At 52.7% G+C, this 25,441-nt stretch overlaps 1 protein-coding gene across 1 annotated transcript in view; it reads left to right on the top strand.

The window, feature by feature from the left end:
* Positions 1-7,183: 7,183 nt before the first annotated feature.
* The window catches only part of POU2F3 (POU class 2 homeobox 3), a gene marked incomplete at both ends in the record, with an annotated part of 78,905 nt that continues 60,647 nt past the window's right edge, over positions 7,184-25,441 (top strand). The window contains 2 exons of the mRNA XM_082844342.1: positions 7,184-7,211; positions 13,805-13,873. Of these exons, the coding sequence (XP_082700468.1) occupies positions 7,184-7,211; positions 13,805-13,873 (97 nt within the window). The remainder of the gene's footprint in view (positions 7,212-13,804; positions 13,874-25,441) is intronic.

The following is a 25,441-nucleotide window of genomic DNA, read 5'->3' as shown; positions in this document are numbered from 1 at the left end:
AGATTCAACTGTGGATCGTGTAGTACGATAGTATTTACTATTGAAAAAAATCCCCCGATAAGTGAACCAGGCAGTTCAAAGCCATGTTGTTCAAGGGTCAACCACACACACGCACACGCACACGCACACGCACACACACACACACACACTGATTGATTTTAGCTTACGTGGCTGGGGATCTGGGCAGCTAAGGGCTGGCAGCTGGCAGGCTAGGCAGAAGTTGATGTGGCAGCCTTAAGTCTGAAATCTGTAGGGCAGGTCAGCAGCTGGGAACTCAGATGCAATTTCTGTGTTAAGTCTTGAGGCAGAATTCCTTCTTCAGGAAGGCTGTTTTTGCTCTTAAGGCCTTCAACTGATTGGATGAGCCCCACTCACATTAGCAAGGGTCATCTCCTTTACTTAAAGGCAACTGACTGTAGATATTAATCATTTCTACAAAATACCTTCACAGCAACGCCTAGTCTAGTGTTAGACCAAAAACTAGCATCATGGCCTAGCCAAGCTGACAGAGAACATTAACTACCACACCTGCCATCACTTTATATTATCACCAAGCGTTGGTCATTTTGACTGTGAGAAGCATCAACGCGTTCTAGGGTTTATCCTCCGATATGAACAAGTGACCATAGAGAGGTGACTGGCCGCGCTGTTTCCCTGTTTGCCCCTCGCCCCCTGCATTCTCCACCCCCCTCTGCCCTGCTCTGTGCCCCAGGACTCCGACCTCTGGATTGGTCTCCCCTGGGCTCTCTCACCTCTGGCTCAGCCAGGAAAAGCGCCAGACGTCAGAGGGCAGGATGAGAGAGACTCTGGGGCTTGGATTCCCCGCCCCTCACTTCCTCAGCACCACGGGTCTGGCCCTGGCTTCCTTCCTCCAAGGCTCCAGACCTCCTTGCGCTCCTGGACAACTACTCATTCCTCTTCAGCCCTAGCTTCTCAATGTCCCGTAACCCTGCTGGCCCCTCTGTAAATAAGCAATGCTTCATCAAAGGCCCTCTGAGTTCAGCTGATTGTTTTCCCGTGGAGATCCTGATGACGACAGCCGTCCCAGATGGGGACCCAGAAGGACGGACGGTGGATGGGAAGAGGGCCAAAGTGAGGTGGACAGAGGCCCACATGCTTATCCCTGGGAGAAGGTCCAGACCTCAGGGGGCTTCCGGCCAAACAAAGGAGAGAGAAGGCGGGTCACAAGCTACCTCAGGACCCAGGCCTGCAGAGCCTCTCAGGGGTGGCAAATTAGTGGTCCTGGCTCCCGCTGTGGGTCTCCCGCTGGGAGAATGTCCTGACTCCTAGGGGAGCGGGGGACGAGATGAAGGGACACTGCACCCACAGTGCCCTCCTTTCCTGCATCCCAGGAGCAGAAACCTCTCTACCCCCTGCATCCATGCCTGCCTTTCAGGATTCCCGCCCATCCTGATGGTGGGGAAGTGTCCCTTCTGCCCGACTCCAGGGCTTTGATTCCCAGCCCTTCCCCTTCCTCTCTGGAGAAGTGTTCTCCGCTCTTCGCCTGGCATCTCGTTCTTTCCTGCCTCCTGCCCATCTGTGCTGAGTGTTTAAATCTTTCCCATTTAAAAAGTGCAATCAAATGCACCTCAAACCCAAGTCCCACTCCACCTCTGCCCTATTTCTCCTTGTGTCCTCACAGTCAAACTTCTTGCCAGACTTCCCCTCCTCTCCCCCTCCCCCCGCCCCATGCCATGGCACTCAAACCTATGCTGTGATGCAATGAGGAAAAGTCACCTGCTCCTGAAACTGGTGAATTATTTCCACCTAAGTTAGGCCAGATTCAAGGTCCTCCCTGTGCAAATACCATCACCTTCACTCACTCGTGGTTTTCCACGTCTTGTACTCTGTGATCTAGCCGCCTTGTACTGTGTGGGCTCCCCCCAGTGTGCCACGCACCCTCCTGGCATATGCCGTTCCCTTTGCTTGTACGGCTTAGGCTCCCTTCCTCCTACTACCTCTTCCCTGGGGATTTCTGCTTAGATGTCCCTGCCTCTAAGAAGTCTTTCCTGATGCCCACCCCCAGACTCAGGTAAGACGTGCCCTACTGTGGGCCCCCATAGTCCCCCCTATTTCCCTGGTACAGCACAGGCCCCAGGATGACGGACTTACTGTTCGCTGGTCCGCAAGCATCGCCAGCCTGTGAGCTTCCTGAGGGCAGGGACACTGCCTGGTCTCTGTTCCGTTCCCTGCCCCTAGCCCAATGCACAGCTCCGATGGGTACTCAGTTCCCAGCTCCAGATGGATGAATGGACCGATGACACTGTCCTCCTATGTGTGCGGGTGTAGGATTGGCGTGGAGCTCAGAAGCTCCGGAGGGCAGTGTGGGATGTAGGACGTTTTAACCAGCAGAGCTGTCCGGCAACAGGACTGACAGCCCGTCAAGGCGGTGACGGGGTGACTCCAAAACTGGGCTTCCATGGTAAAGTCTGGCCTTGGATGGGGAGCACGGACCAGAAGACCCAACAGCAGCCTGAAACTAACACTCAATATCTCCAGCTGGCCTGGAACTGGGGCCCTTGCCTGTGGTTCCCCCAGACATGGACCGCCACTCACCACAGGAGACAGTGGCGGCGAGACCGCTTGGAAGGAGAGGTTGGGGGGCGGGGTGGAGGTGGGGGTGGGCGTGGGGACTCAAGTCAGGATCATACACGCCTATTACCACAAGAGGGCGCCCTGGGCTTAGACTTGCCCTGAGCGTGCAGGGGGACCAGGCGGGGAGAGGCTGGTCTTGAGGCAGGGCTCTGCCCCAAGGTGTGATTAGAGTGGCCGGACCCAGACCCAATGCTGGCCCCGAGGTCAAAAGAGTTCATCGGAGGACAGGATTGTTATGCTGTTTTAAAATTAAATACATATATTATTATCTATTATTCAAAACCTTCAAGAGCAAAATGGGCAATGAGTTTGTACTCCCTCTAGACGGGTAGGGTGGGATGTCCATGGTTGAGGCTCAGCGTTAGGGATATCAGGGGCAGGAAACAGCTGTGTCCTCTCCCATCCACTTCCCTGGAAAGTTGCTTTATTCTGGTTCCCAGCGCACTTCTCACTCTGTCACCCTGACACGAACCCCCTCCACCCCCATCCTGCAATACTCCTCCTGGCAACTGTGCCATGAGATTGACTCTGAGGTGTGGTTTTAAAAGGCCTCTATCTTCCTTCCATCCGCTCTTTTAGGAAGCCTGAGCACGGATTCAGTCCCTGAGGTCACCCCAAGGCAGGGAGCTGACCCCCGCCCCACATCCCCCCGCTCTGGGCCCTACAGCCCATCTGGCAGACAGAAAGAGCTAGAAAGGACTTGCTACTTGGTGGCCTTCCAGGACACCTGGCTCTCCACCCTTCTCCCAATCCTGACAACTCACACCAGCTGACATGACAGGAAATGAGGGTGAGCAGAAAGGCCTGCGGCCAAGAAATCCACTTTGCTGAGGTAGGGAACAGGGTGCAGGCCCACCTCGCTCCCCGAGCACCTCCTCCAGGGCTACAGCCTGTTTCCAGCAATGTGTCTGGACGGGGAGGCTTAGCTCCTAGAGCCTTCCGTCCTTGAAGCAAAAGAAGCTGCTAGCACGCTCGCACAGAAATGGGGCCGGGGCGGGGGTGGGGGGGGCTCGCAACTTCCTAGAGGTGCAGCCAAGGGGATCAGACGTAATCCCAGGAGGACCAGAAGGACCCCCAGGAGGGATCCACGCTGATCACGGTTTGGGGATGACAGGATCCTGGCGCGAGGCTTTGGCTGCTCTCTGAAAAAGCCCTCCAGCTGTTGAGAGGGTAGGGGGTAAAGGAGGAAGTGATGGGTCATTTGCATACATTTGTATGTGATTTGCATGGTGCTCTTTTGATGTCCAAAGGCACTGAAATTTCCTGTCTTTGCTTCTTTTTCCCTGGGACTGGGGCCCTGGTTCCTTTCTAACCTCCAGGCAACTCCCTATCTCTCTCCTCTTCCCACAGCTTTTTCTCTTCCTGGCTAAACAGAGAAATGGGGTATTAGGCCACGGAGGTGGCACGTTCCCTACCTCCCATCTGCCCAGAACTCAAAGAGCTGATTTCACAGAGGCCATGAGTGTTCCACAGAAGCACTCACGGTCTCCACGAAGGAGGGAGGGACAAAGGGGTCTTGTGCACTCCTGTTCCAGTTCGTCTAGTTGAAATGGTCATCAAGCAGGTCACAGAGGGAAGGAGTAAAAATCATCGAATCCTGCCCCTTGCCCCACCCGCCCTTCAAAGGCCCAGAAAGAACAGAAGAAGGAGGAGCAGAGAGAACAGAGGGTCTCTGCACTGCCTTTACTTGCCGTCGTGTGACCTTGGGCAAGTCCCACCCCCTGTGGACCTCTGGTCCCTCATACGATTATCTAGGTTCCTTCCACCTGGAGTTGTATGCTCCTAGAAGGGAAGAGCAGAGGAGAGGAGACTCGGGCTCAGACACCGGAGGCCAGGATTAAAAGTACCAGCTTTGGAGTCAGGCAGGCCTGGTCTAAATTTCAACTCTGCCATCTACTAGCTGCATTAACCTCCCTGAACCTCAGTTTCCTCATCTATAAAAGGAACCTAAAAATTGTATGTTCCTCCTAAACGTGTGATGACTGAATAAAAAGGTACATGCCCAGCACGTAGCACTTTCTTGGCCTATAGAAAGCATTCAATCAATATGGATTGAATGAATGAGTAAGTGAAAGAAGGTGAGGTCCTGTCTGCTACCTCTCCCCCACTCCTCTCACCTTCCCATCCTTCCCCCAATCACCCCCTCTCCTGGTCCGGAACCCAAAACTGTTCTTCCAACTCTGAAGTTATAACGCCCCATCCCTTCCCCAATGGGCCCCGTCTCCAAGGGTTCCACCCCCACCCGCATCCCCAGGACCCCAGTATCCTAGGCTACTAGAGCTGGAAGACCCTTAGAAATCATTAGGTACATGCTCCTCTGGCTTCTGGAAAACTAAAGCCCAGAAAAGAAATGTAACTTTGCACATGGAAAAGAGAAACAGGTTCCAGATACTGGTGGTCAGAGAATCAGACCCTTGGGGAACATGGCTATACAAATGCTATGCAAATAGAGATATGGAAATCACAAGCGCACAGGGGTATATAAACTGCTGCAGGCATTTTTCTAGGATGGTGGTAGGTGAAGTGCAGTTGTAGATAAGAAATGGCCTCAGGCTTGGGGCCAAACCTGAAGTGGAGGAAGGGAGGGAAAGTAGAGGAAAGAGGAGGGAAGGAAGGGACAGTCTGGCAGTGTGCCAAGGTGTGGGGGGGCGTGTCTCTGGGTTCACTAGGCCTCTGAAAAGCTACTGATCTCTTTCCTCAGCCAGAAGAAACAGGAAGAAAGTCTCCTCCCTTCTTGCCAAGAGTGGGAGGAAGAAATGTTGGTGCGATTGGGGTAGAGTGGTTTGTGTGGACCCGAAGAAGCACTTGTTAAACACTTTCCCTCCAGGGCCACTGTGGCACCCACTGGGCCCTTTCTGACACCTGTTGTGTACCCTGCACGGTGTTTGGTGCTGTGGGGGCAGCCAATCAGTTAACGGCCAGGAGATAGGATAAGAAAAGTCCTGCAGAGCGAGCCACAGGGCTATTAAGAACATTGAAACGTTATGGTAATTTAATAACAGACCAGATCACTTCCAGCTTCAGAAGGAGGTGGCATTTGAATAGTGCACGAAGGGAGAAGAGTGCAGAGTTTTAGAACAGGAGCCCTGATACTTACTGGAAGGGTAACTGTGGGCACACCAAACTCTCTAAGCCTCATTCTTCCCATCTGTAAAATGGAAATAATAACAGTCCAGTTTTCGAGTTGTTATGAGGACTAAACAAGATCAGGTGCCTCTCAAGTGTTGGTTAGCACAGTGCCTGATGCACTGAAAGCTCAATAAATGCTGGATATTCTAATGGGGATTATTGGGGTGGATGGTGGGTGGACATACCAACTGGAAAGAACAGTGCAAACAAGGCATAGAGGCAGAAAAGCCCAGGACTTGTTCTGTAAGCAGGTTGATAGGGAGACCTGTCTGGAAAGAAAGGCGAGGTCTTGCCTGCTGTGGGCACACGGCTTTCAAGGCTTATACACAGGTGGTCTCTTCGCCTTGCCACCTCTTCCTGGGACCTGAAGAGTGGAGGAGAAGGGTGGGGGAAGCTCAGGTGACGAGTCTATGATGGGTGCTGCAGAGAGCACTGGAGTGGGAGTCCAGAGACCTGATCCCAGCCAGTTTCCTTCCACCACTAGGGAATTGTGTGCCTTTGGACAAGTCACTTCCCAGCTCTGTAAATGAGGAGGTGGCTGTTCCCACAGCCCCTGACACTAGTAAATAGCTTTCACATCATACTCTCATAGAGCCTCGCAGCAACCTGGGACCTGGTAGGGCAGGCAAGAGACACTATCTTCACCCAGAAAATGTGATAATTAGCTGGGCCCCATCTAGGTCCCAGGATGTGGTGAGGATGCACGGGGGGCCTAGGTGAGCTTGACCACCTGCTAACTTCAGATAGATAGATGCCAGTTAAGATTAACACCTGCCCCCGTTTTACGGATGAGTAAACTGAGTTCAGGGAGGTGATGAGACTTGTCTCATGTCACACAGCCCGGTAAGCGGCAGAGAGGTAGGATTCCAACACCAGATTCTTCCCAGCGCACTCCCGCGGCTTCTCCAAACACTTCCAGAGCTCCTCGCAGAGCTGGGGTGTCTGTCCAGACGGAAGCTCAGCCCGCCCCCCCCCGCCGCCCCGCTGGTTAATCTGCCAGGGGTTCCTCAGTAGGGCAAGCTGTTGGGCCGGGCGCGGTGGGGAGAGGCCATTGGCGGGTCCGAGGCGGACAGGTGTTCCGCAGGGTCAGGACCCGCCCCGGCAGCACCGCCTGCCCCCTCCCCCGGCCCCCGGCTCCCCGAATGCAAATCGCTGCTTTGCCTGGGCCGGGGGCCAGGCGCGGGGGCCCTGCCAGGGGGCGTGGCCCGAGGCCCCCGCCCCGCCGCGCCGCGTGCTCACCTGGGGCGTGTGGCAATCCCGCCGCGCCGAGAGCTGCCCGGGTGGGCGGGAGGGAGCAGCGGAGCGCGCTACGGCTGCGGCGACGGCTCCGGCGGCGGCTCCCGCGGCGGCGGCGGCGGCCGGGGGCGGGAGGAAGGAGACCCTGGCTTCCCCGGAGGCCCGGCTGGGGCAGCCGCGAGGGGCCTGGGGGGAAGCTGGCTTTGGCCCCGCCTGGGGCAGGATGGTGAATCTGGAACCCATGCACCCAGGTGAGGGGCGGAGGGCGCGAGCTCTGACAGGTGTCACTGTGCTCGGGCAGGGGCGAATGACAGGGGCGCCGCTCTCGGGGGGTCTTGTTCCCCAGCGGCCAGGAGAGGGCAGTGTGGATAGCGGGTCGCCCCGAGCTGGCGGGCGCAGGGTCCGTCTGGGGGACTTTGGGGAAGAATGAAGGTAGGGGCTACGGTGGAGGGTGGGAGGGCTTCTGAAGCCTCGCATCTGGAGAGCGCTGGCATCTGGAGAGCCGCAGCCCTGTGGGACCTGGGCGTGCTGAGCTGTGGTAGTCTCGGGGAAGTTGCCCTGTTCACTGGTTGCAGAAGGGTGGCTCACTGGCTCAGCCAGGGGTGTGGACCTTGGAGTGCAGAAGTGAGAGAAATACGTGTATCCACATGTTGCGTGTTTGGTGTCCCAGGCATTTACGTGAAGTATAGGGAGAGTGGATATTGGTAAGGTCTAGGGGGTGCCTAGGAAAAGGGAGTGGAGCTGGGCATTTACAGAGGCACACCTGGGGCAGGTGCCATGGTGCACACGTATTGATCAGGGCCTAGGGAAGCATGTGTCCGTGTGTGTCAGAGGTGAGTCTACCTGTCCCCATGTGTGTTGGGAGAGGAGGTGGAGCAGACCCCACCCGTGAAGGTGTACCTGCTCCCCTGCTCCGTGAGCCTAGGCAGTGCCGTAGGCTGGTGCGCGGCGGGGCTGGGGAGTCTGCGTGCGGGGGCTGAGCTGGAGCTCTGTGGGACGCACAGGAGGAGAAGCCTGCACAGGGCCCTGTGGGAAAGCGCTTCCATCTCTGTGTCTGGGGGGTGGGGGGGCAGGGAGAGATACATCCTCTGTGTTCTATGTCCCATGGATTTAGATGCCAAGCCCTCCTCTCCTCAGGGGTGGGAACCTAGGCCATGGAAATGCTTTTCTGGGAGTCAGTTTCCCCTGCGTGAAAGGTCTATGGGCATGGAGTGAACCCAGACCCCTCCATTCACCCTGCTGATCCCTCCTTCCACAGCCGGGCAAGGACTGGAGCTACTAATCCTGGAGGTTGGACTTGGTGTTGGAGTGGGCCTTCTGGAGGTCTGAGGGCCTGAGCAGAGACGGACTGACGTGGAGAAAGCTGAGCCTGATTTGGCCATTTCAAACCAGCAACTTGCCTCTTAAAGGGGGCAACACCCAATGAATGACCTTCATTAAGGACTTCAGGGCTGTTGACGGGAATTTTGTTACCTGCTCTCCTTTCTGGAGGAAGAGTGAGGGAGTCAATTCTCATGACCTACCCCAAGGAGCAGGGCAGGCTGGAGGCTTTGGCCCTTCCTGGAGCCGCCAATCCTTGAAATCAAGCAGCAGTGGGTGTACGGGGGAGACCCAGTTTCCCAGACGCAGTCCTGGTGGGGCTGAGTGAAAACCAGCAGACGGTGAGGTGTTAGCTCTGAGTGGATCCCCAGGTGCCAGGACATGCCAGGGAGGGCTCGGTGTGGCGGAAAGAATCATCCAACTGGGTACCATCCAATGGCTGGGGAAAGTCCATTTTCAGACCTCGTAGCACCAGCATGGAGCTGGACATAGCTGGGGGCAGATCCCGGGTTCTCCTTTCTCCACTTTCCACCAAGAAGGCCTAGGTGTGCATGGGAGCAAAACCTGAAGGCACACCCCCCAGTGGGAAGTTCTTTAGGACCAAGATCAGAGACTTCCTGGGGGTTTTCCACCTCATGGTCTACTGGGGGCTCCTGCTCTGGGGGAAGTGGGGGGGGGCAGCTGGGACCCAGCAGGGAGGCCGCCTGGGGGCTAAGAGGATCTAGCCGAGAGCAGGAAAGAGAGGGTGAGGTTGAGGTGAGGAGGCCAAGCCCTCCATGCCTGGCCTGGGAGGAAGCTCCAGGCTGACGCTTTTCAGAAGCCCGGGCACCTCCCCCAGCCCTGTCCCCTGCAGGCAGACACAAAGCGGGTGACTGAGCTAAACCCAGGGTGCGCTGACTCCTCAGGTGGGTTCTCCGTCCACCTGTTTACCTCGGGTGGGTGACCTGAGTCATCTCTCTACATTTGCTTGCCACTGCTCCCCAGCCCGCTTCTGTAGCCTATCTCCCCTCAGGGCTGCCTGGCCTCCCTGTGAGGTTGCCTGGCCTCTCTGTGGTGTCTGGTTCCCCTTTGGAGACCTCAAAGGGATCGCTCGATTTGGGACTTTCTGTGGGGCCTCTCTAACTAGGTCTCCATTTGAGGGCTCCCTTTGCTGGGTCTTCTCAGTGGGCTTTTTAGTCCGGGGTCATCTTTGTAAGGTCTTTCATCGAGGGCCCTGCTGTGGGGTCTCTGAGGGAGGATCCGTCTATGGAGTGTCTCCCTGGGGGCCCCTCTCTAGGGTCTCTCCGTCCAGGATCCTCCCTGTGGAAATCTGGTCTCTTCTGAGCCCTGCTTTTCCCCTCCCAGTGATCCTGTGTCCTGCGGCTGCGTTATAAGCAGCACTTCCCTGTAAATCCCCAGTCCTAGGCCCTTGGGGATTCCCCCTCCATGGATCTACTGCAACAGTTTGGGGGGGCTGGAGGGGGAGCAGGGGCACACAAAGTAATGCGTAAGGTCCCCCACTCAGCAGCCCCGCAAGCACTGCGGCCCCTGAGTCAGCCCGTCTTTTTGCTCTGATAACCTGGGCACCGGCCGTGATTCGGGTTGGCCTGGGGCCTCAGCGCTTTGTGTCTTGTAGCGCACCTCTCACGTGGGAGCACAAACACCCGAGCAGGCATGAGGTCACCAGACACAGGGGCACCCAGGCTAAGGAGGGGCTCCTCCCTCCCAGGCCCAAGGCAGGTAGACAAGAGTCAGACAGCAAGCCAGGAGGGAGAGAAGAGATGGAGGAGACAGTGGGAAACCAGCCGGAGGGGGACACCTGGTTAGTCCCAGAGCATCTCTTTTTTGCCCTTTTCCTCACTGTGAGCTGTTCTCTATCAGCGTTGGGAAAGGAGGATCGAGTCTCACAGACTGATACCAGTTCCAGCTCAGGACCATTGGGTTGGAAGGTCTCTTGAGAGGAAGTGCATTTCTCTTGAAGAAGAGGCGAGAAGCATCTCCTCCAGGGGAGAGTTGGAGCCCTGGCTCGCTCAGAAGTAGGACCGGTGGCCCCTTGAAGTCCCTCTGGTAGAAGTGTCTGAAGCAGTGGGTGTGGGAGGGAGAAGTCAGGAGGGAGCTCCAGTCCCTTCCGAAGAGATGAAGATGGACAGTAGGAGAGAGAGGAGTGGACCTTTTGTTTTCCTGGCGTAGCCTGGACCCAGGAGGTCCAGGACAGCGTGGACACTCAGCCTGCAGCCTGGGGAAGTGCTGCCCCTTGGACTTTGCTCCTGCAGGTTCACACACACATCCTGGTTCACAGATGTGTAAGGAGGGGCTGCTGCTGGGTCATGCCAAGGCACAGGGAGGCCAAGGCCAGCGGCCAACATTTCGATCCAGCTTCAGCGGGTGACAGCGCCGGTGAAGCAGATGAGGGGCTGCATCTGGTATCTGGATTCTTACACGGACCAGCTGAGCCTCCCCAGGGAAGGGAGTGATGGCAAGGAGCCTCCTCAGTTGCCAGCTGAGATTAGAACAGCAGAGAAGCCTGACCGCACCCCACACCTCTCTCACTCACCTCCGGCATGTGCTGTCCGACAGGCGAAGTGTTATGGCGTCTCGGCGAGTTTCGGTATTGGCCCATTTTTAGTCTGAGACCCAAGAGCTCGTCCCACCCATCAGCCTCGGCCTCCTACCCAACAGGAACAGGTTCTCAGTGTCTTAACATCCTATGGGCATTAAGAGGTTTTACAGATCATCTCAGCCTGACCCTCCATTCAGACTCAAATCCCTGTCCAATCCCGAAGTGTCACAATGTTGCTCCCATAATGGGTACATCCAATGAGTAGATGTCCTGGAAGAGTGTGGAGCCTTTGACTCCTTCAAAAGTTAATTTTAGAAATGATTAGGACTACCTTTTATGCTAATTTAAAAGATCCGAGAGATGGCTTTTGGGTAGAGTTAAAGGTGGTGCAGGGAATGGGTGTTGGAGGAGTGTTTGGGTTACAGGCATAGAATTATGGTTTAGCTAAAATGTCACCCTTCTTAAACGTCAGATGTTTGAAATAAGTTGATTCAGAATACTTGGTCATCATCCCACCCTCACTACCTCTTAAACTCTTCTTGTCCCCATGAGCGTTTTTCCCATGAAGTCAGAATTGGGAGAATGCAGATGGCTTCCCAGGTAAAGGACAAATTACGATACTGCTTAGACAGAAAAACCAAAGCTGTTTACTGGTAATGGGAGAAGGGGACTCCGATCGAAGCCTAAGTATCTGTTTAGTTAATTCATTTATCACGTGCTTCCTTTGTACCAGGACCTGTGCCAGGCGGTTTTCATTCAGTATCTTATCTGCTCCTCACTATAACTCTGGGAAGTATCATTTTTCTCATTTTTTTTTTTTTAGCTGAGAAAACTGAGGTTCAAATGTGTGGCCAGGGTCCCCCTGTGCTAGTTAGGACGGCGCTGGGATTAAATCCAGGTCTGTCTGCTGTCAAAACCCATGCTCTGAATTCCCAGCGCCACTGAAGCAGGTTTAAAAGCCCACTGAGAGGGCTTCCCAGTGGTTGAGAGTCCGCCTGCCGATGCAGGGGACGCGGGTTCGTGCCCCGGTCTGGGAGGATCCCACATGCCGCGGAGTGGCTGGGCCCGTGAGCCATGGCCGCTGAGCCTGCGCGTCTGGAGCCTGTGCTCAGCAACGGGAGAGGTGGTGAGCACTCACCCCCCTCCCGCCCCTTCCCAGCAGTCTCTGACGTTTTCTCTGAACTGTTGAAGGATCCCTATGGGGAAGTGTAACTGAGCCGATCTATAATAGGCAATGCCCAGCTCCAGCGTGGCCCTTCATGGGTGGGACGAAGCTAAGCCCATTTCCCCACTGGAGCAGAAAGCGTGGAGTAGCAGAAGCCCTTTGCAGACCTGTCCAGGTGGCCCACACTAGTTACTCTGCATATTCATGCATGACAGACTGTACAAAAAGTTTCAAACTGCAGCAGGAAGGACTTTGGTTAGGCTGGAGAAATGCCTTCTTAAATGTAGTGCACTGAGAGGGGTGGCAAGTGTGGCTGCAGGGTTTCCCCTAGAGGTCTGTAACCACGCAGGACAGTGTGGATATCTGGGGAGGGCTGTACGGAGCTCCAAGTATTTACCTGGGAGTCATCACTTTGACCGGTCTCAAAACTATTCCTCAAACTACAGTGGCTCCCAAGGTTGCTTACTCCCTCCCCTGCTCCTGGGGTGTTCCAAGGGCTGGAGAACCTCGGGACTCCCCATCTCTGTCTTGCTTGGCATGGCAGTCACCCCTCCTGCACTGCAGTCACTGCATCCCCTGGGACCACACTTTAAACCTCTGCCAGAACCACACACGTCATTGCCCTAAAAAAAAAAAAAAAGTAGAAGAAGAAGAAGAAATAAAAGTCGGTTTCTTCCTGCTTTTCCTGGGGCGGAGGTCCACCCTTCTCCCTCGTCCTGGTCATCTCCAGACCTCAGACATCCAGACTGTCAACTGCCCAATTATGTGGCCCAAATTAAGATGGGCTGCTTACCTGGGATTGGCTGGGGGACCGGGTATGCAAATTGGCTCACCAAGACTTTATCTGGTTTGAAAGAGTTAAAGTGCTGCCCCAGAGAAGGGGGGGGGCGTCAACATGATTTGAATAAAATATTCTTCTGTCTTTAACGGCTTCAGTATTGGGGTGGTTTCATAAGGAGAGGAGCTGAGAGTGAGTTAGCTCAAAGTTGTCTCTTTCCTTCTCTTTGCTGACCCTTGAGGAGACTTAGGGGCCTCTTAGGCAGCGGCAGCTGTCTGTTGTGGGTAAATGTTTAATTTACTGAAATGAAGCAGGGCAGAGAGGCCAGACCCGCAGCACTTGGGGGCTGAGACAGGGGGCCTTGTGTAGGTCTTCTCTCTCCGCGGGACGCTGACCCGCCTGCCATCCCTTTCTTACTGAGAACGTTGAAGGAGTAGGAGAGAAGGTAAGGGTTCCCAAGGAGGGCCACACAGGAGCTAGGGTTTGATCACCAGACAGTGGGTTGACCTCTGAGAATCAGGCAGAGAATAGAGGCAGGATTGGCTAAAAAAGATGAGAAGGGCAAGCCTTGGTTCAAGGGTACTCTTACCTCTCAAGGTAGAGTTATTATGAGGGGGAGGACAGGAGATGGATATTTCTTGTGCTACTTTAAAAAATAACAGACATTCCCCAAATCCCAAAGGAAATGAGGATGGAGAATGAGGAGCATTCTCCCCATTCCCCTCTCTCCGCTGTACCCTTCCCCTTGTTAAATTTTTACCAACTGAGCCTGGTGATAGAAGGAAGTGGCCGTGAATGATGCAAAGGGGAGAGACCCTGCAGTAGCACTGGAGAAAGGGGGAAAGGAGGCAAGTCTGGGACGAGGGGATATGTGCCCCAAGCTTATGAATATTCTAATAGTTGTATGTTTAGGAATCAGGAATTTGAAAGTCTGATGCTTGTTGTAATTACACATTCATCTTCGCTGTTTAGTTAAAGCCACATATGTCATAGCGAGAAAAATTGTGACCTGTTACTAAAATCAGTTGTGTTTTCCCTGCAGATATCAAGATGAGTGGGGACGTAGCAGATTCTACAGTTGCTCGAAGTGCTCTCAGCCAGGTGGAGACAGGTAAGGGTCTTCTCTTCTGGGAAATGAAACAGAAAAGCAAGGGCAGGACAGAGTTACTGGAATTCATCGAATAATGGAATAACATGGTACCTCTTCCGGCTTGGTCTTTCAGCCAATCAGACCCAAAGGCTGGGTCTTAGGAAATGAAGGGATTCCCTAGAGACAGGGGGTATGACCCTGGAGCCTTTGAACAGTAGACATCGGTATACAACGGAACAAAGCCTCTGAAACTAGGCTAGGAAAGGGCCAGATCCTTAGAAACAAACAAGAAGTTAGGGAGGAGATTCACTTTTTTTTTTTTTTTCATTTTTAAGTAACATTTGTTTTTTTGCTTTTCGTTTTTTTTACTATTTTTTTAATAGATCTTTATTGCAGTATAATTGCTTCACGATACCCTGTTAGTTTCTGTTGCACAACAAAGCGAATCAGCCATACGCGTACACATGTCCCCATATCCCCTCCCTCTTGAGCCTCCCTCCCACCCTCCCTATCCCACCCCTCTAGGTCATCGCAAAGCACCGAGCTGATCTCCCTGTGCTATGCAGCTACTTCCCACCAGCCAACTATTTTACATTCGATAGTGTATATATGTCGATGCTACTCTCACTTCGCCCTAGCTTCCCCCTCCCACCCCATGTCCTCAAGTCCATGCTCTATGACTACATCTTTACTCCTGCCCTGCAACTAGGTTCATCAGTACCATTTTTTTTCCAAGACCCCTAGAAGCAGCAGGCTGTGTTCCCAGCTGCTACTGACTGACAGAAGGCAGAATGTGTCTCTGGTAGATGGGAACTAAGGCCTTTTAACCCCAGATTTCTCAATAATCCTACTCAAGGAACTAATCAAAGAGGCCCATGGACAAGTGTTCCTCTTCCAAATTACATGCATGTGGGTGGCAAACAGACCCAGAAAGGAGGGCTTGGTGCCTGTAGATGACTTTGCTTTGTGAATAAAAGGAAAAGGAGAGGGAAGAGTTGAGAAGAAAGTTTCATAGCTCTCTCTCTCTCTTTTTTTTTTTTTTTTTTTTTTTGCGGTACACGGGCCTCTCACTGTTGTGGCCTCTCCCGTTGCGGAGCACAGGCTCCGGACGCGCAGGCTCAGCGGCCATGGCTCACGGGCCCAGCCGCTCCATGGCATGTGGGATCTTCCCGGACTGGGGTGCGAACCCGTGTCCCCTGCATCGGCAGGCGGACCCTCAACCACTGCGCCACCAGGGAAGCCCCTAGCTCTCTCTTTTAACTCCATGGTCCAAACCTTGCTTTGAAACTCCATATAATTAAAAAGAACTTGAAGAAAGATGAGCATAAATTGTAACATCACCAAATAACTTTAATAGTATCCCAACAAGACCTCAATTAGTCTTTCATCTGGATCATTAGAGGCATAGAAATTAGAAGTGGAATAGAATCGATGTCCCCCAGAGCTGAAATCTTTTCCCAAGTCTTCAGGTGCAGTCCAGTTCCATTCTTTCCAGTACGTGGGCCTCTCACTGCTGCGGCCTCTCCCGCTGCGGAGCACAGGCTCCGGATGCGCAGGCTCAGCGGCCATGGCTCACAGGCCCAGCCGCTCCGCGGCATGTGGGATCTTCCCGGACCGGGGCACGAACCCGAGTCCAGTTCCATTCTTGAAGTTAAAAGACTCAGGATCAGGGACACGATAATTGGGGGTCTTGTGGAGGCATCTGCAGCATACATTTACCATAAACGTTTCTGCCCCTCTGCCCTCAATTTAGTCTTGAAACTCTCTGTTTACACGGGTAGTGGTACATGTTTTATACTTTGCTTTGTGTCTGGGAACAGTTAAGCTTGGAGAGAGTGGGCCAATTGCAACCATTTGTCAATTGATTTATTAGCTGAGTATGTTTTACTAAAGGTCTGTGGAGTGGGGTATCTGTTCTCCCCAGTTGTGAAGAAAATTCCCTTTCATCTCCAGAGCTCCAGCAAGGCTTTCATATCAGTTCACCTGATGAGTAGTAATAGGTACATCTCTGCTCTGAACTCTTCCCTAGAGAAAAACCAGAGTCCAGAAGCCTTGATTCAGAAGTTGAGTCACCCTTTCCCAGTAGCAGGCTGGCTAGAGCTGACCCTGTTCACCTGGGCCAGGTATATTGCCCCAGGTATGTGGTGACACAGCTAAGAGAGTGTCCGTGAGGGTGGAAGTCCACACTTAACAGGATAGCTCTGGTGCTCTGTTATTAGTTACGGGACCAAGTCAAGACAACTGTGTCAGGAGTGAGAAGGACCTACATGAAACCCTGAAAAGCGATCCAGGAGGCAGAGGGAGTTCAGAACCTGGGTGGGGATTAGGCAGGTTAAGGCGTTACAGGCAGTCTCAGCAAGCTCTGGCCTCCTGTCTGGGACTGTGGGAGCTTGAAGGAGAAAGGTTGAAGGAGAAAGAGTCTGAACATAAACTGGGACTTTCAGAATACGAGTGTCATCTCAGTGTCTGCCAGTTCAGAATGTGACCTTGGACCAGCCGCTTTGCTTCCCTAGGAGGCAGGAACAGATGACCTTTGAAGAGTATGGATTTAGAATCAAACAGACCTGGGGTAAGAATCACAGCTCTGCTGCTGACTGGTTTATGTGATCTGATGAGTTAGTTTAGCCTCATCTCTTCTAAAGAGGACAATTAATGTCCACCTTAGAGAGTGGGTTGAGGGTTAACTGAGATATTTAAAGCCCTTAGCACAGTGCTTGGCACATTGACAGCTGCGGTCATCATTTCCTCTAATGGCATCATTAAGATTCTGTAATATACACAACGAGACTTGATGCTAAGTGTTCTGGGGCTGCAGGTAGCTGGGGTGCCCTTCTCCCCTTCACTCAGGCCAAGTGGATCAACCCTACAGGTTGATTTTGTTCCTTCCACCATTCAGGGAAAGATTCTGTGTGGGTCCTCCTCAACTCCAAAGAGTCCCTTTAGTTCATCTGTCAGAACGCCTCCATTCCCAGATCCTTCACTTCTAGCAGCTTAGCTTGGTGGCTGGTAGCATCCTTACTTAGGTGACTGTCAAATTACTGCATGTTTTTAAGGGCAAGAAAAAAAGAGGCAGCTAATTAAAGTAACCAAGCTTCCTGGAAAGTCATTCTGACTCATTTTTTACAGAGGAAAACTTATCGTGAGTCACAGCGATTACCAACTTGGTTTAATGGCTTCCTTTGAATTTTTAAAAGGCAGATTCCCCTTCCCAACAGTGCCTGAATTAAGGGGTGGTTTGTCCCTGGGTTTTAAAGAAACTATAAACAAAAGCCCCAGCTCCCTGAGAGCACCCTCTGTGTTGTGTGAAATCCCCAAGGTGCACGAGGTGGGAGCTGGGAAAGGGAAGTGAATTTCCCCTCCACACTGGCCAGGACTGCAAAGGAGAGCGTTCTCTAGTCCAGACACAGACCTCCCGGTTGGTAGAGACGTGGCAGGGCAGCTAGCTCATCCTTTCCTTTCCTTCGGTCTATGAGGAAGCCGAGGCATGGGTGGACAGAGGAGAAATTCAGTGTCTTTGTGACAGCGCTCGGGACCAGAGAAGGCTCCCGTCCCCCTGGCCAGTGTTGTTTCCACACCCTGCAGAAGACTGAAGCCAAGCCGTTTCTAGATTTCTGAACTATCAGCTTTTCTATCCTTCCTCTTACTTCCCGTTTTTACTTTTCCTTCCTTCTTGAGACTGACACCGATTTTTTTTTTTTTCCGGTTCTCAACTGAGTGGTTGATAAGAACATAGCCTTACCCACATTTCAAAAGCTCCCAGCTCCATAACTGACCATCCCCAAGCACCCAAGCAGATAACCCTATGACTTTTGACCACTCTGGTCACAGTGTAGCCTCCTACACAGGGGGAGGACAAATACGGTGGGCTTGAGAAGAAGAAGGGAAAGGCCAGTCACATCCACGGAGCCTCCTTCCCATACCCAGGCCCGTGGAGCCAACTGTACATGCATTACCTCATTTAATTCTTACAATTGCCATTTTTATCAATGAGGAAACTGTGGCTCAGAATGAGAAACTAACTAGCCCAGGATCACACAGCTTCTAACCAGTAATCAGACTCAGTCCTGACTGCAGGCTATTAACTCCCTGCAGATTATTGGGCAAATGTTTTCCCACCCAGACATTTATTTTCCTCCCCATTAAGGAGGGTTTGGTGCTGGATAGCCTCTAAGGGCTGAATTTTTAAAGATGTGTATGCAGTTCTGCTTTTCCATATTCTCTGCCATCAGTTCCCACACCGTGCATTTGTGTGGGGACTTCCTCAGCCCTGAGCTCTGCCCGTCTACCCCGACACCTCCCTCAGCCCCTATATCCCCTCCTTCCACCACCCCCTCAGCCCGCTCTCCTTCTGACACCTCCAGCTGCCTTGCTCTGTTCAGGCTCCGTCCTCTTCTCTGACCTCGCTGGCAGTCCTCGCTTGTGTCAGACCCTGGGCTCAGAAAGATGAAGAAACAGTCCCTGTCTTCCAGGAGCTTTCCTCCAGGGCTTCATGGTGGAGTGGATCACAGGGCCAACCTGTGTTTGGAAGAGCACGTTCAAACAGTGCGTTTGGACTTTACAACAATTCTGTGAGGGTAGATGACACCATCCCACTTTGCAGACGGGGAAGTTGAGGCTGGTTAGCTGATCTCCCCAAGGTTCTGTATCTAGCAAATGACAGAATTAAACTTGGGTCTTTCTAGTGACTATTTACCCAGAGATGGTGGCGGGAAGACTGGGGACCAGCACAGGAAACCAGGGACAGAGGACACAAGAGAGTGGCGGCATCAGGGAGATGCCGAAATTATGGCAGGCGGCTCCAGCCAAGGCGCTTGGCTCTCCTCCTTGGCCAGAGGACAGCCAAGCCCCTGCTGGGGGGTTGGTCTCATCCAAGAGGCAGAAGCCTTGTCTGGTGCCGAAATGTGCTTGCTGGGGAAGAGAGGGCTGGGGTCCGCTTACTCCCTTTGGTGAACCGTGGAGAGTAAGAATCTGGCCTTGGAGAGAACTGTCTCCATCTCTTCTCTCATCCTGAGCCAGCCTCACCAACACACCAGCCCCGGCTCCCCACATTCTGCAGGCTCAGTTGTCATGGGTGGAGTGGGGGTTTGCAGGCCCAGATGACAGTGGAGCAGACGCCTTAGGACCCTTGTGCTGCTCAGAGATCTGGGAAGGAAGGGCTCCACGAGGGGAGCCCAGGGGAGGAAAAGGGGAGCAAGAAGGAAGGGGGTGGGGACCGGACTCTGTTCAGTCATCCCTTCCTGCTGCCCTTCTTCTTTGCTTCAGTTGCCTATCTGAGAGGTGAAATGGCTCACCGTGTCCCACCGTCTGGAAGGACCATCCAGGGGAGTTAGCTGTGCGGGGACCCTTTGCAGAAAGTCTCCTCACTTAAATCTGGCAACTTTCTGCATGGTTTTAAGACGGAATGGACACGATTATATAGGGGAGCCCAGAGAGATTAGTGATTCTCCTTAAGGCCCAAAGAAATAATGAGTAACTGACCCAAGAAGAGAAACCCCGTCTTGGTCAGTTCATTCCTGGGACCTCGCCATCTCCACCCTAGTGAGTCCCCAAGAAAAGAGCTAAGGATAAAGAAACTACGTCTCACTGCGACGAAGAGGTGCAGTTCCAGGCAGAAACAGGTGGAAGGCTCTAGAGACGTGTGTGGGTTTTAACCCAAATGTTTATGGAATAAAACTATTCTTTCAATGACAGAGAGGACGAGAGAAGTCTAGGAAGTACCTGGGGTGAGGTGAGACTTGGGGGAAGGTGCAGAACAGTCTGCTATTGACAGCTCTTTCTAAATGAGACACACGGGCGCACATGTGTGCGTGCGCGCGCGCGCACACACACACACACACACACCCTTTTATGATTAAATGACAGTGTGGGTGTGAAAGCACTTTGCAAAGTGAATGTCACCATACAAATACAGTCCATCATTAGGTTGATAATTATCAGAAACGTTCAGGAGACAAGACAAAGCTCTGTCACTGAGCAGTGTGGGACAAGTCTGCTTGTGCCTTAGACTCGAGTTTCCTTGTCATAATATGGCGGGAGAGAGGGCTTGAGGGAGTAAAGTGAAGAGAATGAGCTGGGTGGGCTCTAGGATTCAAGCCTGATGACTCTGGTCCTGTGCCTTGGTCTGTACCCACTCTCTCCCTTACCTCTCTGGAGGACAAAAAGGAAGCCACAGCCCCGCCAGATGTCCAGGGGGAAGTGATATGAATCCCTGGATTCTGAGAGGATATCTTGTCCATACCTCTCTCTTCCTTTGAAGCCATTTCAAAACTATCCCTGGAAAATAAAGGATCCTGCTCTTAGAGCTATTTTCCCCTCATTTATCTTCCATCCTTAAGAAAAGCTAACCCCACAATTTCTCTTGGCCACCTATTCTTGTAGGATACAATTCGCAGTGTCGGAAGTCCTTTCCTATCTCTTGTCTACAACCCTCACGCTGCAGCATAAGCCCCTTGCCCCTGGTTCTGGCCTTCTCAAACCAGAGTGGCTTCCATCTCACCACGTTTCCAGTTTCTGTGCAGGGAGATGAGGAGGTACTAATTCACCATCCAGGCTTCATACTGTGGCTGTGTGTGCCAGAGGTCTCGGGAGAGCAGCCTGTGGCGTCAGGAGGTACCTGCCTCTAGCACACAGAGAACCTCTGCAAATAAAAGAATTACTACAGCAGCTCCCACCTGTGCCATACTTTCTCACCCATCTAGTCCCAAACCCAAGCCCACAGGGCAGGACCATGCTGCTCAGATGAAAGTGTTGTGAAGTGTTTTTAATAGCAGTGGTTTTTTATATGTTGCTTGAAATCAGGAGGTTTATAACACATTCGTGTCCAGAAATGAGTCAAGATACTTTAAAGTCTAAGCACACTATATATGAATGTGTTAGGAGTGTGTATGTCACAATCTCAAGAGGGGTAATAGTCCATATGGACTAAATTAATACTTGCCTCTGGGTAGCAGGTATGTTTGTAAATATAAAATTATGTTAAACCTTAGCACCAGTGCAGGTGAATGAGCCATGTCCTGCCTGACACCCGTCCCTCTTCCTCTCGGAGATCTCTTTAAGGAAGGCCACCTTGCCCACCCCAGCTGCCATCTCTGCAGCCCCCAGAAGAACATGGACCTTTTCTCTCCAGCCTAAGAGGGAACAAAGCGAGGGGGCCGGGTGGGGGCATCTGTGTGCTGTCTTTTACCATCTGGAGTTCCGCTTGGTTTCATCAGCCGTCATTCCTTAGGGCACCGCTTCAAACAACGTGGGCTGCAGGACCGGTCGTTTTACTTCCGGTCTGTCACAGAGCAGTCCACAGTCCCACCGTGCAGGACTGGTATGCAGCGCGTACCCACCACACACATTCAACAGGGCCCAGACTTGTCTCCACTGCGTCCACAGGGAGCGCTCACTAATGACGTACTTGGGGTGCTGTGAACATTTCTAAATTCTTACTCTCTGTGTTTGGACGCATCTGGTCTCCGACCTTAATGAACAGCTCAGACCAGCCTGGCTGTTGGACCACACTTGGAGGTGCCCTGCATTAGAGGATAAGAGTGTGCATAAGAATGCCCCTTTCCTTTGGCATCCCATGGGCAATGGGTACATCTTATGACCTTCTTAGCATCCCTCCTACTCCCACTGTTGGTGCCGTGGGGGCAATGATGGGGAGATCCAGCAGGAGAGGTCAGTCCCTGGCTATCCTTTGCTGCCAGGGGTGAAATGACACCCACCCCCAACCCGCTACCAACACACACACACACACAGAGAGAGAGAGAGAGAGAGAGAGAGAGAGAGAGAGAGGCCCTGAGCAGTGTCCAGAGACTCAACACTGTAGCTTCTGGGCCTTAGCCCTTCACTAAGGCACCCAAATTGCAGCCCCCCTCCCTCATAAGCTGTGAGTAAATGCTTTTGGTCTCTTGGGTCCACCCTCCTCCTTAAGAAACAGTTACAGCAATGAACACCTGGTGTGGAAAAATGCTGAACAAGTGGAAAAAGAATTTGAAAAGAAATGAGCCGCCAAATTAGGGTTGCCTCTTCGAGCTTGAAGAGCGGCCCCGTCTGGAGCCTGTGCCCCGCAACAAGAGGCCGCGATAGCGAGAGGCCAGCGCACCGCGATGAAGAGCGGCCCCCGCTCGCCGCAACTAGAGAAAGCCCTCGCACAGAAACGAAGACCCAACACAGCCCTAAATAAATAAATTAAAAAAAAGAAAAGAAAAAGAGTAAATCCTATTAAAAAAAAAAAAGAGCAGCCCCAATCCGGACAACTGAAATGCAGTTACACTCCGTCCGCCCCACTCCCAAACACACAGACACACACACGCCCGACTCACACTCACGTGCAAACACACACGACTCACACAATCCCCACCTCAAAGCCCTCAGGGCAGGTTGGGCAGTCTGGTGGTGGGGTGCACCCACTGGCAGTCTTCCTTTCTGGTCAAGGCTCTATCAAAGGCAGGCTGGGGTGGTGGTGGTGGGGTTTGTGAAACTACAGGAGGGGGAGGGGAGACGGAAGTTGGAGTCTCTGCCCGCATTTGCTAGTGGGTCCCTCAGGAAGGGAAGGGCTCTGCCAGGATGACCCATCCTTTGGAAGCACTGCTGAGGGGAGAAGCAGGTGCAGCTCCCCTTGTCTCCTCTCACTCCCCACTCCCCACAGCCAAGGGGAAGAGGGGCAGACATGTCCTTAAAAGGGAAGCCGCGTGAGGTCATCCCAACTGGGGCTGCGTTCCTCTCATTGGAGCCTGAGGGTCTGGTAGGACAGGGCTGGGGAAGCTGAGCATGACCAGAGTCCTCAAAGGAGGCTGAATTTCATTTCTAGGGACTTCAGCCACGGACAGTTCAAAGTCCCCTCCTGGATTCTCCACGGGCTTAGAGCTGACTGTGGGGGAGCTCCTGGGTAACAGCAGGGCCCTGGGAGACTCAGGGACGGCAGGCCTTTGTGCCAAGCTCGGAGCACGGGAAACAGAGCTTCAGGCATCTCCCCAGAAAGCACTCGTGCTGTTGACTCAAAAAATAATAGGTGTTCATTTGCATGGCATTTAACATACAGGTTCCGTGCCTGCTTTCCATCTCCTATCACTGGCACCACCGAAGCCCTCTAGGTCTCTCCTCTCCTGTCACCCCCTCTAGGGGCATCGCTGTGTCCTCCAGACTCCAGAGCTTCCTCACCACCATCTAGCCCATCCTCGGATTAGGCTAGCCTGAGAAAAGAACAGCGGTTGGTCTCGCTTGGGTGAGACCAAATCTGGGTCCAGATTTGCACTAGAGAAGCAGGCAGGAAGCCTGGCTGGTCTGGGCCCCATTGGGCACCTCGGTGAGGGGTGCCCCCCCTGCCTGCTGGGAAGAGGAACAAAAAATCTAAGCCAGAGAGCCCAGAGAGGGGCCAAAAGGAGAGGAAACCCAGTAGTTGCTATGACGATGGGGTCCTGGCGCCCAATTTGCATAGGGCAATGATTTCCATACTGCTGGGTGAATTTCCATATCCCTGCCTCAAAGCCTGTTGGGGCAGGGAGTGGGGAGAGGGGAGAGGTCATTTGAAATTCAAATGAGGATGATTAAGCTTTTCTTGAGAAGGGAAGCACGCACAAGAAGGGTTAAGCCTGCTGGGAAATGTCTGCTCTGGACTCCAAGGTATCAAAGGGAGGTAGCACTGGGCTGGCTGCTCCCACCCTGTCCCTGTCCCCTCCCCTCAGGCCCCTGGAGGCCTGAGGGTGGCTGGCTGAGTTGGGTATTTGTGACCTCTGCCTCTCGGGAGAACCAGCTGGGTCCCCGTCCCCGCCTAGCCCCAACTCAGTTTACCCCAGCGTCACAAGGATGCTTGGGTTCTTAAGGACCATCGAGTGAGTTCTGGTCCTGGGCTCGGGCCTGTCTCCCTCTGCTGACAACAGACTAGTCATCTCAGTTTTTCTACCAGTGAAACTGGAGAAACAGTCTGCACCTTCTCGTCTAGCTGAGGAGATGTGAGGAGAGATGGAATCTGGACTCATCTCTACCATGAACCTGTGTCAGCAAGTCACCTCCCGTCTTCAGGCCTGAGTTCGTGCATTGGACGGAGGGTCTGAACTTGAGAGTCTCTAAGATCACTTCCGGCTCTAAGATGCTGAGATCCGTGAGCACATGCTGACCCTTTGTGCTCACTGGTTATTATTTGAAAGGTGGGGGTTGCTGTACCTCTCAGTTCCTGTAACGTGTTAGGAAGGGCACTGCTGCCCCCAGCTTACCAAGGCGGAGGCATTAAGGGCATAGACTTTGGAGCCAGAGTCTGTATTTGAATCCCAGCTTTTCTACTTACTAGTTATATGACCTTGGGCTGGTTACTTAATGTCTCTGCTCGGTTTCCTAGACTGTAAAATGGAGGTAATAACAGGGATAGGCTCCTAGAGTTGCCGTGAGGATTTTTTTTGTTTGTTTTTCTTTTTTAATATTATGGAGAGTAAGGAACTTTTTTTTTTGGCTTTTTTTCTTTAATAAATTTATTTATTTATTCATTTATTTAGGGCTGCGTTGGGTCTTCGTTGCTGCACGCGGGTTTTCTTTAGTTGCGGCAAGCGGGGGCTACTCTTCGTTGCAGTGCACGGGCTTCTCATTGCGGTGGCTTCTCTTGTTGTGGAGCACGGGCTCTAGGCACACGGGCTTCAGTAGTTGTGGCACGCGAGCTCAGTAGTTGTGGCTAGTGGGCTCTAGAGCACAGGCTCAGTAGTATGGCACACGGGCATCGTTGCTCCGCAGCATGTGGGATCTTCCCGGACCAGGGCTCGAACCCATGTCCCCTGCATTGGCAGGCGGATTCTTAACCGCTGTGCCACCAGGGAAGCCCCTGCTGTGAGGACTGAATAAGCCAACGTGTGTAAGGCGCTTAGAGCAGAGCCTGCCATACAGTAATGCCATTTGCCAGTATTAGTATCAGAAGGACAGAGTGTCCACACGTGACCCAATGGCCAATCTAGGGACCCTCTATTAGGAATATGGGCTGTCTCCTGAGTAGACCTACCTGTGAATTCGTTCACTCATGGCCAACACACTGTCCTATCAACCTGCGCTTGGGAGTGGGAAGCGTGCTTTGGTGAAGGACCCTCAAACAAACTGACTCCAGGCAATCAGGAAATGGCCGGAAGAAGGGGAGGGAGTTGGTGGAAAGACCCCTCCTCCCAGGACCCAGTGTTTAGGAATGGTACAGATTCAAGGAGACTAGATGATGTTTATAGTTCTGGAAAAATCTTTTTTTCCCCCCTCAAGTTTCTGTGGCGACTCCATATGTGTTTTCATTTGGAGATAGTATGTCAATATATACTGTGGTGTGGTCAGCTTTGGCTGGTGGACAGACGTGGGCTTGAGTTTCTACTCGGCAATTTACTAATCAGTAACCTTGGGCAAGTTGATTGACCTCTCTGAGCCTCAAGTTTCCTCATCTGTAAAATGGGGATAATAAGAGCACCTACTCATAGGGTGGTTGTGAGGATTAAATACTCTCCTGTATATAAAATGTTTAATACAAAGCTTGGTGCATAGTAAATGCTCAATAAATGTCAACTATTAATTAATCCCTATTATTTGAAAATAGCGTTCTCCTGCCAAAATGTTTGAAAATTCTCTGATCTAGTCCCATTC

Source organism: Leucopleurus acutus, assembly GCF_964270905.1.
Source record: "Leucopleurus acutus genome assembly, chromosome: 8".
Taxonomy (NCBI): domain Eukaryota; kingdom Metazoa; phylum Chordata; class Mammalia; order Artiodactyla; family Delphinidae; genus Leucopleurus; species Leucopleurus acutus.
The sequence above is the reverse complement of the archived record's forward strand: the minus strand, read 5'-3'. Positions and strand labels throughout refer to the sequence as shown.